A 15,187-nucleotide genomic window follows, 5' to 3' on the forward strand; every position below is an offset into this window, starting at 1 on the left:
AAATATATAATTCTAACACATATAAATATATTATATTATATTTATCCATATTACATATTATATATGTTATATAACACAATAAATGTATGTAATATATAAATATAATAAATATATTAATATCAAAAAGGATCCAATCTTGAGTTAACATATATTAAAAAAAGTTAAAAATTCAAGATCTAGGTTCTTAATAACAATAACAAAAAAATCTTATGCCAGATATTCTGATATCAATGTAGCAAAATAAAAGTACATTTTTCTCATTAACTCCATCAATTGCTGGACAACATACACAGATACATCATTTTTCTATCAGTCATGCCTATTTAAAAATTTGGCTACAAACACAAAGCCAAAAATAAATCATTTAAACTGGTTTTCATAAAGAGCATTTGTTGTGTGCCTTCCTGGATGATAAGCGATTAATACTCATGAACTAAACCAATGTTTTCTATCTGATACAGCCAAATCCTCCTTGACAACCTGCTGTCTGCTCCAGCCTGCTGGTTATCTCGCTGGAATGGCTTTCTTAGCTTGTTCTCCTGAATAAACTCAGTCTGAATAGAACAGTCCAAGCTTAACATGAGCCGACTGACTAATTTTGGTGTTAAAAAATTCTAAGACAGAAATGTCATTCGACTTGACACCTTTCGCACTGCTATTTACTGGTTAGATGTGTACTTGTGATCCAATTAGCTGAGACTCACAAGGTCACATGTTACAGCTCTGAAGACTAACAACACCGGGCTGCTTACAGGAGCTGTAGGAACTTGGCAATGTTAAGAAATAGTTTGAAACTCAGCAGAAACTGTAACTTCCATGCCTCTATGTATGTGTAGTATTTTCTTCTGGTAGAGAGAGTTGTTCTCTGAAGGTTCTGATTATTTCCTATGCTGTCCCAAAGGAGAAAAGGAACAAGCATGCCGGGCTGAGAAGACACTTGACAATAATGGCTCTCCTCACCCTGAACTTGGTGCTTGGATTTTTGAGGCATATCACTGTTTCATAAAAGAAGGTTAGCACTAGGCAAGCTAGGAGGCAACTCAGACAGACACACCATCTGGATCCCCAGAGGTTAGTGAGGGGCCTACATACAGAAGATTAGCACTAGGCAAGCTAGGAGGCTACCCAGACAGACACACCATCCGGATCACCAGAGGTTAGCGAGGGCCATATTTAATAGATCAGCTAAGTGCATGTTATGCTCACGACAGTTCTGTTTTCCTGTGCTCTTAGTAAAATCTTACTAGGTTAAACATACTTTCTTAGCCATGATCCACACCAGGCTCCTGAAGTTGGAGGTAAGGGAACATCACTAGGAGGGACTGCTTGTGACAAGCAGTGCCACTAATGGTGAGACACTACATAGCTTACTCAACTCTCACCTGACCATGATTTCTCATGGCCAGCTCTGGAAGATTATATTACTAGTACTACAACAAACTGGGCTCTTCAGTCTTCAATAATTTGCAAGCCAATACTTACAAATCAAGACCTCAGTTGTCGAGATCTTAAGTATTTCTTTTTTTTTTTTTTTTGTTTTTTCAAGACAGGGTTTCTCTGTGTAGCCCTGGCTGTCCTGGAACTCACTCTGTAGACCAGACTGGCCTCGAACTCAGAAATCCACCTGCCTCTGCCTCCCAAGTGCTGGGATTAAAGGCGTGCGCCACCACCGCCCGGCGAGATCTTAAGTATTTCATACATAATAAATCATATTCAAAAGTGAATTCACTATTTTTTATGTACCTTCTCCTCATCTTTATTTCCATCTTCTGTTAAAGAATAACAACTACCTGGAACGCAAGCACAGCGTAAGGCTGGTCTGACCCTTTTTCTCTCCTGCACTGCTTCTACTTGTATCAGTAACCACAGCTCACTATTTATACATCTCCAGTCATTTACCTGCTCATTATCTTCAGGATTAGTGTCCTAGTAAATCCCTCATTTTGTTCTGAGAAATGATCACTAAGACACACATGTGCTTTAGTTTCCTCAAGTTGATCACTATTCTCCTTGTATGAGAATCATTCTGAAACATAAATCTGAAAATATTAGCTAAACTATTTCTATGCCTCCAGGGTAAACTCTATGACCTGGTCTTTCTAGTCCTCTGCTTCCACTCCCTTCATATACACATATATGCACTCTTCTTGTAGTCAAACAGGAAGAAAAGAATGCTCTTGGAGCCTTATTTTTAATTTGGGTAGATCGAATTAGCAAACATAGGTGTCCATCCTATGTACCAGGTGGCATAGGATATGTGACAAAAGGTAGTGCCAAGTCCTCTTACTTGAAGGCTTCTCTTTGAAATGAGTGGAATGAGTTGTGCTTGGTTGGCATGTCTCGGGGTGATTTTTCTGTTTTTCTTCCTGTCTCTGTGGACTGCCAGCGATGCATGCTACATTCTTGCCTAAGCTTATTGAACAATAGCATTGTTTTTCTATCAGTTCTACCTTGGCTGAAAAATTTTCTGGGAAAGTATAAAATAATTTTTTTTAAGTTATAATGTATGATGCTGGCCAAGTTAATTGGTTTTGCTAAGTAATTTTTTTTTCATCAATTAGTTAAGGATCACACCAGTATAGTAGGCTTGGACTTGTAGTAACACCTGGACTAATATTTCTTTCTTCTAAGAGGATAAGTGTATAAGACAAAGTAAAGCAAGGACCGGCTTTGATAGTTGGTTAGCCTGCCTGGCAATTAATACCCAAGCTACTATATATACTAATAATTAGTATTTAATAGACAGCAATTTCACCTGAAGTCATGAAATGCAGAGAAGTGAAACCACTGCCATGTCTGAAGACAGTAAACCAGGTCACTATTCAGTCACAAAAATGGCCAGATGCAGCCCTCACCACTAACATGAGTGCTTCTCTTTAACTGGACTTCAGGGTCCTTCATTCGTGTCATGGATCATCACATGACTGCTGCTCCCAAGAGCATGTACATCAGAGGCTCCTCACTTCTACACAGTACTCAATACTGCCCACTCACCCCAAGACACAGATGTTTTACAGCTCCCATTGGATTAACATACTTTTGATAAACAGGAAAACAAATATGGAACCTCACAAATTCCTTCCTTATTGAACACAATTCTAAGATCAGAATGATACATTTGCATTGTATTCTGTATCTAACGAAGCCAAACAACCTGTGCTTCTATTCACAAGCTGTGGAGTGTGAGGTTCTGTAAAGTCTTAGGTCAAATTATAATCTCTAGGACACGAGGTATTCACTTTAATCATAATCTAAAACTATTTTGGTAAGGGTCTACCTATCTTATTCTGAGTCTTAGCGCAGCAGCTTAAACTTGGGTATGCACAGTGAGTACATCAGAACAGGCGCAGCTGAACTTGGAAAAGGTACTATTTTGTAAACAGCAGGCAAAGTGCTCTCTGGGTGAATAAATGGCTGAACTCTAATACATACACACACTGGAGACAGACACTTTTTCTTTTTGTGTTAGACAGATCACAGGACAAAAATTTATGCTTAAGAATTTTACAGTTTTTGATACTGAACTATGGATGACAATGGGAAAAGGCAACATGCTTCCTAACATGAAATCTGCAGCCCATGATAAATTTAATAATTTTAAAAGCATCCCAAGTAATTAATGTAATGACTGAAATTGTCTTCTGTGAGATGATAGCAGTATTTGCACTATGTAGTGTTGAGGAAACCTGTCAGAGTAAGTTGCCATGATTAACTCAACTCTGTCCACCATTCAGTGATTGGGTGGCCACTGACATAGTCATCAATGAGTTTCAATGAGATTCATCTTCCTCATCTGAGATAGTCACATATGCATAATAATAGTACTTATTTTAGATTATTGTATTAGGAATTAAATGAGTTAGTACAGCTGATAAAACAATGTATTTTCTTAAATTGCATATTGTAAAATGCAGACTGCTAAATATATAGCAGCTAAAAAGCTCTAATGATGTTACACATCTATATTACTGAAATTTAACCTCATGATAAACTGTCAATCATAGAAATCATCTTTTTTTTACGAACATAATATGTTCTCATACTATGAGATAAAATGTGGCCCTTTGCTAGAATAAAAGCTGTTGTTGAAATGGGAGATCAGTAACATGGAGAATATCTGTAGGAGGTTTTAGCATGGAAAAGGCCACCTGAGCTCTACACCATTCTCACTGTATTACCATCAGTAAGCATAACTTTTAGAGGTCTGCTTTTCTTACTGACTGCACTATGTTATTCTAAAATGATTCAAAGTAAACAAGATCTGCAAGACTGTGCACTAGAGTATATTTATCCTCTATTCCCTGAAAACTATATCCTCTGGCTTTATAAGGCAATTTTTGGCAGTCTGTGGTTTCCTATTTTCTTTTTTCTAAGAGCTCTGAAATTTTATTTTATTAATAGAAATGTGTAATTAGGGCCGGGTGGTGGTGGTGCACACCTTTGATCCCAGCACTTGGGAGGCAGAGGCTTTCTGAGTTCGAGGCCAGCCTGGTCTACAGAGTGAGTTCCAGGACAGCCAGGGCTACACAGAGAAATCCTGTCTTGAAAAAAAAAAAAAAAAAGAAATGTGTAATAAAAACTAGAGATATGGCTCGACTAGTTAATTTGCTTTGCTTAATTTGATGTCCAAAACCATGGAGTTTTTTGTTTTGTTTTGTTTTGTTTTTTAAATCAGATGTAATGGCTTGCATCTACAGTCTGACTACTAGGGTGATGGAGACAAGGGGATCCTGGGAGCTTGCTAGCAAACAAGTATAGCCAAGTTGCTGAGCTCCAGGTTCAGTGAGGACTTTATCTCAAAGAATAATGTGGAGAGTGATTGAGAAGGAAATCTGATATGGACCTCTGGCTTATGCACACGTGCACGCATGCACACAAGTCAACAGCACTAAAACAATTTGAGCACTTACCATACGGCACAACATCCACATCACTAGTTGACTCATAGTCTTGACTTGCCATATTATGCTCTACAGATTCATTCTAGAATGTACAGACAAATATTTAGAACAAAATGAAAGTTGTTTCATTTTACACTACTAAACATAAGATATAAGCAAGGCATAGAGCATTTTTGGTTTAAATAAATTTGCTTACAAATAATATATAATTATTCCTGATATATATAATTATTCCCCTAGATAATATAATTGTCTAAATTATTCCATTTAGATGCAGAAGCAGATAGTAACATTCTTGAATCTACAACTCCAGTCTCCAAAAGGGAAAGACTAGAAACTGAAATCCTAAGAAATAAAAGAGATTTCTTTATAAGGCAATGGTAAATTTGGTGGTTTGAATAAGACTGGCCCCCCACAGACTCATATATTTAAATGGTTAGTCACCAAGAAAGAACATTATTCCAGAAGGATTAGGAGATATGGCCTTTGTTGGAGGAAGTAAGTCACTAGGGGTGGGCTTTGAGGTTCAAAGTGTCTCTCAGTCAGGACACAGCTCTCAGCAGTCCCAGCGTGTGTGCTCCACCCCTGCCCCCTCCTGCGCCATGATGACAATGGACTAAAGCCTCTGACCCTGTAAACAAGCCCCCAGTTAAAGCCTTTCTTCTATAAGAGTTGCCTGGGCCATGGTATATCTTCACAGCAATAGAACAGTGACTGAAGAGTAAATTTGATAACTGTTTCTATTAAATTCACTTTAGGATTGAAGTTAATGTATAAAGAAGAAAAAGTGGGAATTTCACTTTTTACCTTTTCTACAACTTTTTTTGTAAACTTTGTCCTACTAAAATACATAAAATAATTTTAAGTTTTTCAAAATATTCTTACCTGATTCTAAGTATTTCAAGTATTAGTCTATTATTCACTAAAATCTCAACTTACAGGTTCCTCAAAATATCTTATTTGAGAGGAAAACAGCCATAAGAAGTATAATGAAGCTTGTTAAACTTAAGCAGACTTTAAGTAAGCATTTCTTATTTCCTAAGTAGCCCCTCCCATGGCCTTCCCAAGAGTACACAGATGTAACAAGACGAACACTTCACTGCACTAGACAGCTTTCCACAACATTACCTTTTTAGACAACAGCATCTCTGTTTCAAGAAGAGTGACTCGGCTTAGAAGGTTATTCCAGGCCTTCTCATCGACCATCACTTTCCCGTTGGTTGTAGCTTCCAGACGCTCAAGCCGTTTCTCTATCCAAGTCAGCTGCTTCAGCTTTTCTTGACATTCAGCCAGTGCGATCTGCAGTGCGGTAATCTCAGGATTATCACACATATCCTAAAATGATAAACAAGAAGACAGATGTTATGAAGTGACATTTCCATTCCTTTGTGCTGTTTTGATAGCTCAGGAAGGAGCACAGTGTGAGAACAGAGCCCTCCTGCAGACAGACTGGACCTTAACACTAGTCTATCATATGTGACCCCAGTGACTTCATTTTGACAGCAACAACTTGTGGAGTCACCTGCAGAATGCTCTTAAATTAGGTAGCACAATACAACTGTCACTGCTTAGTTTCTTGAAACAATGCCTAATACAAACCCAAGAGGAAATAAGCAAGACAAAATGACAATTAGCTAGAGCGTCACACAGCACAAAGTAGGCCCATAAATAAACTTTCATAAATCCAACTGTAACCCAAACTGTAAAAAGACCACAAGACACAAGCACTGTATTAGAAACAGTAGAGATCCTATACATAAGGGTGCTTGTGTCAAGGAGTAACAGTAATGGAAAAGTAGCAAGGAGCCGGGTGGCATAGCATACATCTGTAACCCTACCACACAAAAGGCCAGGCACAAGGGGTTTTGCAATTAGAAGCCACCTTGAGCTATACATCTTCAGCCAAGGCTACAGAGTTAGAACTCCCTTTGCTGACAAAGGGAAAATGGGATAAAATGGCAAGCTTACAAGTGGTACAGAACTCTACCGTGCAAAGCGGCACATCTCTCTCGCTAGACTGTAATTTCTTTGATGCAGGTACCTTTTTTTCATTTTTCTTTAATTTACTTCTAACTCAGGAGGGAAACTTCAAACAGATCTGACAAGTGGAATCCACTGACTCCCATCCAATAAGATTGATTCATTCTTAAGTAATAACATAGATGCCATAATTTAAGAGTTGACAAACAGTCCAGGTTTCAAAGACTGAAATAAGCAGATACACACATCAGTGTGTTAAAGAGCCTGCCAGTCCTCACTTGCAGCTCAGTCTTGACCGCACGGGCCGGCTCCTCTGGGATTCGAATGTCAGAACTCTGCTCTGACGAATCCTCGCAGCCTCCACTCACTTCTGTTGAGGTTACCGTCCCTTCAGGAATGCCAACCTTCTCTTCACTGTAGAGGTGACGGATCACCACAGCTTTCTTCTGCAGAGACAAACACCAACAGATTCTTCCATGGTTTACTGCCACGATTCCTTTAAGTATATTCACAGCAATTATTCTCTAGACAAACTGGATAAAGATTTAAAGACATTTAAATTACCACAATAATGTATCATAATATAAGATGCTAATATTAACATATTTTATAAGTGCGTGGGAGACATAGTTCAGCTTTTTAAAGCTTTCTTATGTCTTAGGTTAAATACTGAAATTGAAAGACCCCCAGAACTTGGGAGATCCTTACTCAAGTCTCTGGACGACACAACCACGCAATGACTCACGAGAGACCGAACTTGCTGTAATCACATGAGGTTTATTCCAGATTGGGGTCGAACTCATAGCCTGGCAGGCCAGAGGGGTTCGACCACGAGCACGAGGAGTAAGGGGTATTTAAAGGAAAAAACCACAAACTAGGGGGGTGGAAGGGTTACCAGGGAAACATAACAAGAGAACAATGGAAAATTCTAAAGAAACCCACTACCTAGCTGAGTCAGGACACAAGGAAGTCATCCTGCATACTCATTGTCTAGAGGGATGTGGTTTGGTCAACGCTATCTTCTTAATGGCTGACCACTTCTAGGACTAATTAGATGACCAATATCCTGTGGTTTGGTCAATGCTATCTTCTCAATGGCTGACTGCTGTCCTGTTCCTTATTCTGGGCAATGTTATCTTCTTAATGGCTGACCGCTATCCCGTTCCTGGAACTGACCAGTCCACATTCCTGACTCACAGAGACTTCCTATGCCTTCTTTAAGTAAAGGTTACACATTATATATACATTTCTACTAAATGCCCTCATTTTAAATTCTAAGATTCTCCAGCCTTTCAAAATATATTTTAAAGATGTTTAGCTTGATTTCAAATGCTGGAGAAAATGGTTACAGTAAAGATGAAACAGGATTAAAAAAGATCTGATTAATTGTTGAAACAGGTTGATCTGTGCTTTTGTAAATGTTTGAAATATTACATGATAGAAAGTTAAAACAAAAACCAAAAAAACAACAAAACAAAAACAACTATTAGGTGTGGCAGCACACAACCATAATCTCAGCATTCATTCACTAAGCCCAGAGAGGAGTGTTAGAAGGTCCAGGCCAACCTGGGCTATACAGTGTGACTCTGTTAATGAATAAACAAACAAACAAAAACAGTGACATAGTTTATAAGTTAAATAACAACTAGCTGTGTGAGGACTCACTATAATTTTTGCTATTGATCAAATCACAGAATATAGGTTATCTTTAGCTGAAAGTTCAAAATACTGAAAGAAACTAAGAATGACCTCGCACTTTAGCCACCATCTGTCTGTTTATGGGCTGTCTGTACAGACATGGAAAACCCCTAATGCATGAAGAAATCATAAACCATCTACATGACATGAGGCATCGGGAAGGAGATAATTTGCTTCAGCACTGACCCAACTTCTCTGTCAACAAAGAAATATAAATGTTTATGAATTCTACCACCTTTTGAGTACTTATTCACGTTTCTGGTATTAAAGCTTTTCTAGTCATGTATTAAAGAATAAGTAATTCTATGTATTTTACTTTATTTAGAAACAATTTACATCTTTTATCTAATTATATATTGATTATTAATCTGTATTCTGTCCTCTCATCCCAAAAGGAAAATAGCTGAAAATACATTTATTATTAAAACAGAATATTAGCTTAGAGTTCCCCTTGGATATGAAAAACTGCTATCTCTAAATGTATTGGATTCATTTAGACACAGGTGCTCAAAACAGACAAAGACAGAGACAATGTATACGTATAAAGAATGAATACTCAAAACCAGATCACTAGAGAATCTATACTCTTGGTTTTCATTGCATCTAAAAAAATTGTCACAATCACTCTTGTTACTAATGGATTATTTAATACATACACACCTCTTTTTAGGGATGATCAGATATGTAATTAAGAGTATATACTGAGGGCTGGAAAGACGTCTCAGGTTAAAAAACACAAACTCTTGCAAACGACACAGGTTTGGTTCCCAGCATTCACATGGAAACTCACAACTACACATAACTCTAGATCCACATGTTTTTTGGCTTCCTTCTGATATACAACATAAGATATTTTTAGAAGCATGCCAATGCCTCTATAATATAACCTTACTACATCTTAACTGAGAAATGAAAAATTCAACATTACAACTATAAAACCTATTCAATTTTCCCTGTTTATGCGTCTCACAAGTTTAGGAATGGTCCCCAAACATCACACTGAGAAGCCACCTGCTGAGACTGCTGGGAGGAAAGGGAAGCGGGGTAGGAGAAAGTGATAGGGGGTGGATATGATCAAAACACCTAAATAAATGAAAGAAAGGCCTTTAAGAAGACTAGTGTGCACTAATAAACACCTTGTACCCGTCTGCCTGCTGCAGAGAACTCTATCTCCACTGCACGCAGACACTTCCGCTCCTTTTCTTTCCTACCTTTCCTGATGTCCTGAACCTGCCCGTGATGTCAATGCCAACAGCCTCTGCAGGGCGTTTCTCACTGTTTGAACAAGGTTCTGGCTTCTCAGAAATGTTCTTCTTCCTCTGGCATGATGAATTCTAAGAAAGGAAAAGAAGTAGACAAAATAATACATTTTGAGGAAAAGTATGATGTGCATTTAAATTCTATTATTTAAATACTTTGTTTCGATGATAGTCAATAGTGAAAGGAATGAAGCATGCTTTGTAAATTTAGTGGGACTGATATGATGGGGCTGTAATCCCACATGCACAAGACTGAGGAAGGAGGGCTGAGGCCAGCGTTAGTTACCCAGAAACTATGAGGCAGCCTGGGCTACATAGTTAAAATACAAACAAAAAAAAACAAGAAAATAAAACAAAATCTTTAAAAGGTGTCAAAAATGTACTATCTTTGAACTGTTAATTTAGTTACAGATCACAGATGTGTAAAACACATGACTAGTATCAGAGAAATTATGATCCCTGATAGTTTATACCCTATATGTATATAATGGAGCAACCATGGCATCCGATATGCGGACTAAATGGAACAGTGAGATTTAGATTAACTAGGTGCTTTATCTAGGTCAGACTGTAGGACATCCTGATATTGCAGTGATCTGTCCTCAGCAAGAAGCTAGCTGTGAAACATCTGTCCTTTAGAGGACATTCTGAGACATAAATGTTAGAGGGAGGACTCCTCAGAACCTCTGGTTTTACACATTCACATCCCTTCAAATTCCCATCTTGGTTCTACACAACCCATTTTTGGTAGAGACTAATCCTAGTTCCTAGATATGCCCTTGAAATTCCTAGACAATTCCACAATTATGTGTATAGCATTAATACCAAGAACTTCCTTCAGTTCATAAAACACCCAGATGAATAACAGTTGGAGTATTCACCTACCAAGCTTGTTGTCCACTCCCTTCTCTGAGGAAAAGTACTGCTGCTTTTGCTTCAGTAAATCTGTTTCTACGCTAAAGTCTCTTCTACGAAGGCCCCTGAATTCTTTCCCTAATCAGTGGAATCTAATAGTCAAAGAACTTCCGGGCCCAGTGGTTGAGTGACCATGCACTTTTAAATAATTTGCTGTCAATTCAAATACTGGGATTTTTAGCATCTGTTAGAACTAAAATCTATTCATAAAATTACCTTGTCAAGGCCAATCAATTCCTTGTGTTTTTTCATCACACAATTCAATATATCACAGACAATTTCAATTTTCCATTCAGCAAATCCAGACTGTATAAACTGCTTTTTTGTCAAAATTGGTTTATAATCAAATTGATCACGAAGAAGCTGCAAAGGAATAAAGGTATAATTAGGAGCAATTTTTTTGTTTAATTTGAAATTATACAGCCACCTGATCAGAAGGTAATAACTACCTTTGAAAGAAAGATCAAGTCATTAAGTAAAGGTACTAAAAGTATAGAGTTAGTGTTGATTTATGCCCAGGAATGAGACAAGTTGCTAGGGATATGTTGGGTGGGGGACAGAAGGGAAAAGAAGAGAAAGGGAGAAGAAGGGAGGAAGAGGGAGAGAGAGGGCAGTGAGCACGTTAGGACAGCCAGAGCTAGTGAGACCCTATCTCAAATAAAACAAGACAAACCCATGAAAAATCATAGTACTTGATAAAATTAATGGTAAACAAGAAGTTTTTAAAAATAAAAATCAACTGAGATCAAATTCAGTCTCCATTCAAGTGTCTAGATGCTACTGCAGATAAAAAATCTTGTCTCAGATCTCAAGGAACAAACTATGAAGGTTTTACTTTGTATATTATAAGTAATTAATACAGCAGCCCATGGGCTATCAGTTCTCTCTCTTGCTTCCTCCAGTATTCAAACATTTAGTAAAATATCATGGAAAGCAGGCAGATTACACCCAGTGACAAATATTTACCAGTTATCATAATATTAAAAAGCAAGCAGGAATTACATATTTATTGCAACAGAGACCATATTTTAATGAAATAAACACCTATGAAAATACTTGGTCAAGTATACACATGTGTGACACATGACCACATATGATAATAGACCCAGATTATGATGGAGCTGGATTTTTTTCTATGGCCTAGTAAATAAACTTTATTACTTCCATGTTTAGACACATAAATACTTATACTGCACTATATCACACAATATTCAGAATAGGAACACATTATAAGTTAGTAGCTCAAAGGCAATAGGCTATGCATATAGACAACATTTAGGTCTCTGCAAGCACTCTCTAATATTTTCCCAATGATGAAATTGCCTATCAATGAGTTTCTCAGGACCACTGGTAAGTGAGCATGCAACTACATTTCGTTAGTTATTACTAAAGTATTAATTTTAAAAATCACTCAATAAAGTAATTATTGTTTTATAAACTGAGACTACCTTATAGACAGTATCCGTAAAGCGCACGTCGTTCTTGGCTATGAGCTCTATACTGGATTCCATCATAAGTTCTGCTACATAAGGGGAGTATGAGGTAAGAGAGTAGCTGATGATGGGCAAGGATGCTGCTGTGTCTCCCTTCATCAGGCTGCCAGGAAAAGGGAAAAAGACTTACTAGCATAGGTCCAAAGCCTGGGTGATTAAGGATAATTATTAGTATTGTCAATAACTTGGCTATCATTATAGACACAGTAATGAAGAAATACATGACTCTCCAGACTCTGTATGCTACTCTGAACCATTCTGATCAGATTATGAAACAGCACTGTTCATTTTCATGTGCTTAGAACCTCACTCTCACTGTACAGCCTATCTCCTACAGTTTCTATGGCTTTTCTAAAGTGTATTCTTACTTAATCCCTATATCATGGTTATCTTTCAAGGTAAAACATTTGGGAGAGTGCTAGATGAAATACATTGGAAGAACATAAGTACAAGGCAAAATAGAGGACGAAGTGGAAGCACTACCTTACAGTTCTCGAGAAGATAAAAACGCATTTATTCCTACACTAACCTGCACACCTTAATCTCACGAGCTCTAAGTTAGGAAGGAGGAATGCACAGGAAAGAGCTCATGCTGTGACGAGGTGCCAACTCTGTTTCCTTAGAGCTGTTCCTTCTCAGCTTGTATTCGTGGGTAGGAGGGGGCCTTACATGCCACCTTTATCTGCATTTATTCGTTATGACTCATTACTTAATGCTGGTCCTCAGGAAGCTATCTCCTTGGTATCTGATGCCTCATGCTGTTTCTAATTCTCTACTTATTTACTGGTAGATAATGACTTGCTGAATCCTGCACAAAGAAGCAAATGAACTATATCTTTAATAGGCCAGCTGAAGTTATGCTGTACTTCTATACGAACAGTGTTTTCCACAGAATTGAAATGTGTGTGTAAACCTCCTCATGTTCACCCCAAAGTTTTAAAAAGCCTTTTGTTTTGTTTTGTTTTTATCTGTATGTGTCATGCCCATGGCAACAGCAGATGGAAGGCACCTGATGGGATTGCTGGGAGTAAACTCTATTTCTCTGGACGAGCTGCAGGTGCTCTTAACTGCTAAGGCATCTTTCTAACACTCCACTCAAAATTTAATAAGAGTTTTATAACATGGAGGCTGCCTTCAGAAACCCCACTAATCAGAATCTTCCACGCTAAGAGAACATATAAAGTAAGTGGACTAAATCCATCTTCTATACAAAAAAATACATTTGCAAGAAATACTGACACCTGTGCTCATGCTGGCTATATAAAAAATACTACTACCCTGTGGAATGAGAGAATGGCAGATTATATAAGTAACAAAATCCACTATACTCCAGTAAGCTTAAAATTAGATGCAGTATCTAGACTGACGAATATACAACTAACAAACAGCCATCTTAAATTCTCTTGGGTTGGAATTTTTATTCAAACTTTTAAGTTCCTACAGTTTTCTGCTTTCTTAAATATAACAATAGATATGTATATTTACAAGTAAATTTCTCTTAAATTTATTACAGCTGTTTACTGCACACTCACATGCAAACACAATAGCACAGGTACCTTGGTACACATATGAAGAAGGACAAAGGACAATTTGAGGGAGATGGATCTTTTGTTTCAGTGTAGGGCCTGGGGATTAAAGTCAGGGTCATCAGGATTGGTAGCCAGTTCCAGTACCAAGCTATTAGCCCACAAGTGAATTTAAATAGGATTCATTAAAAAGAATCATTATTTTCATCATGTCATACATATCTCAAACATTTTGCAAAATAATAAAAAAAGCTCACAAGTAAGTTTCAAATATCAAATGCATTATACCTTACCCGACATAATCCACCTCATTAGGGTAATTTAGTGAACGAAGCACTTGTTCTAGCTTCCGCAAGCTTCTTTTTAAGTCACCTGTTGCCATTATATTCCGATTCAGCTCCAACTCTCAAATAATCTTACAACCTTTCATCTAAAAATGAGATTGTAAGTCCTGGTTAGCTATGCGCTTTTGGAAGGTGCTCTGTTCTACTGTGCATATATCTCCTACACCTGCTCTGTGTATCCTCAGCGTGCTGCTACACCACCCACTTCTGCTCCTCAGAACTTGGCACTTCCGTGGCAGCTTACTGGCTTGCTGCCTCGTGCCGACTCTCTTTCAACCCTAAGTGCAAACTTGGCTTCTACTTCGTCCTCTATTTTGCCTTGTACTTATGTTCTTCCAATGTATTTCATCTAGCACTCTCCCAAATGTTTTACCTTGAATGATAATGGACTACAATCTTACTTTTTCCCTGGGGCCATATACCTAATAGAAGCACACTCAGTGGAAAACAGATTATTGGCTCAGTGCTTGAGGGGCTATGGGTCTTCACACTGTGGAAGCCACAGTGACAGGCAACAGGAAGGTGGCAGGAATGTGCAGTAGCTGCTAGTCCACATTACAACCAGACCAGAGGAAGGACAGCCAAGAACTGGGATCAGGCTACCCATCATCTTAAGGCATCTTCACTCCCCAAGCAACTTCCTCTAGCTAAGTCCCGCTTCTCAAAGTTTGCACAACCTGTCAAATTAGTATCCCAAGCTGGAAACCAAGTTATCAAACATATGAGCCTATGGAGGACCCTTCACATCCAAATCATAGCTGGTACCATTTGGAAAAAAAGATAAGTTGAAATGGCCTCCATCATTAATTACCTTGAATGCTTATAAAACCTATATAATATAAACAAAAAATGAAGATAAATTTAGCACACATTTAAGTTATTATTTATTACCCCAGGGCTTGGATTTCACATACTTGCGTATCAGAGATGCCTATCTCAAAAACCAAACCAAACTAAGCCAAACTCATAGTTTATCAGTGTCTTGCTCAAGAAAATTACAAGAGTACCTGGAGAAAATAAATTCTCTGAGACTGAAGCTCTTATAAAATGAAATTGCTGATATGAAGAAGA

At 37.9% G+C, this 15,187-nt stretch overlaps 1 protein-coding gene across 3 annotated transcripts in view; it reads right to left on the reverse strand.

Annotated features, from left to right (window-relative positions):
- Nucleotides 1–15,187, reverse strand: part of Cep44 (centrosomal protein 44) — a 20,159-nt gene that overhangs the window by 2,346 nt on the left and 2,626 nt on the right. For all 3 annotated transcript variants that reach the window (XM_031339846.1, XM_031339847.1, XM_031339845.1), the window contains exons 2-8: nt 14,066–14,202; nt 12,202–12,349; nt 10,970–11,116; nt 9,791–9,913; nt 7,160–7,327; nt 6,030–6,236; nt 4,911–4,983 (exon numbers count right to left, since the gene is read on the reverse strand). In XM_031339846.1, coding sequence (XP_031195706.1) covers nt 4,911–4,983; nt 6,030–6,236; nt 7,160–7,327; nt 9,791–9,913; nt 10,970–11,116; nt 12,202–12,349; nt 14,066–14,154 — 955 coding nt within the window. In that variant the 5' untranslated portion in view covers nt 14,155–14,202. The remainder of the gene's footprint in view (nt 1–4,910; nt 4,984–6,029; nt 6,237–7,159; nt 7,328–9,790; nt 9,914–10,969; nt 11,117–12,201; nt 12,350–14,065; nt 14,203–15,187) is intronic.

Source organism: Mastomys coucha, unplaced genomic scaffold, assembly GCF_008632895.1.
Source record: "Mastomys coucha isolate ucsf_1 unplaced genomic scaffold, UCSF_Mcou_1 pScaffold22, whole genome shotgun sequence".
NCBI classification, from domain to species: domain Eukaryota; kingdom Metazoa; phylum Chordata; class Mammalia; order Rodentia; family Muridae; genus Mastomys; species Mastomys coucha.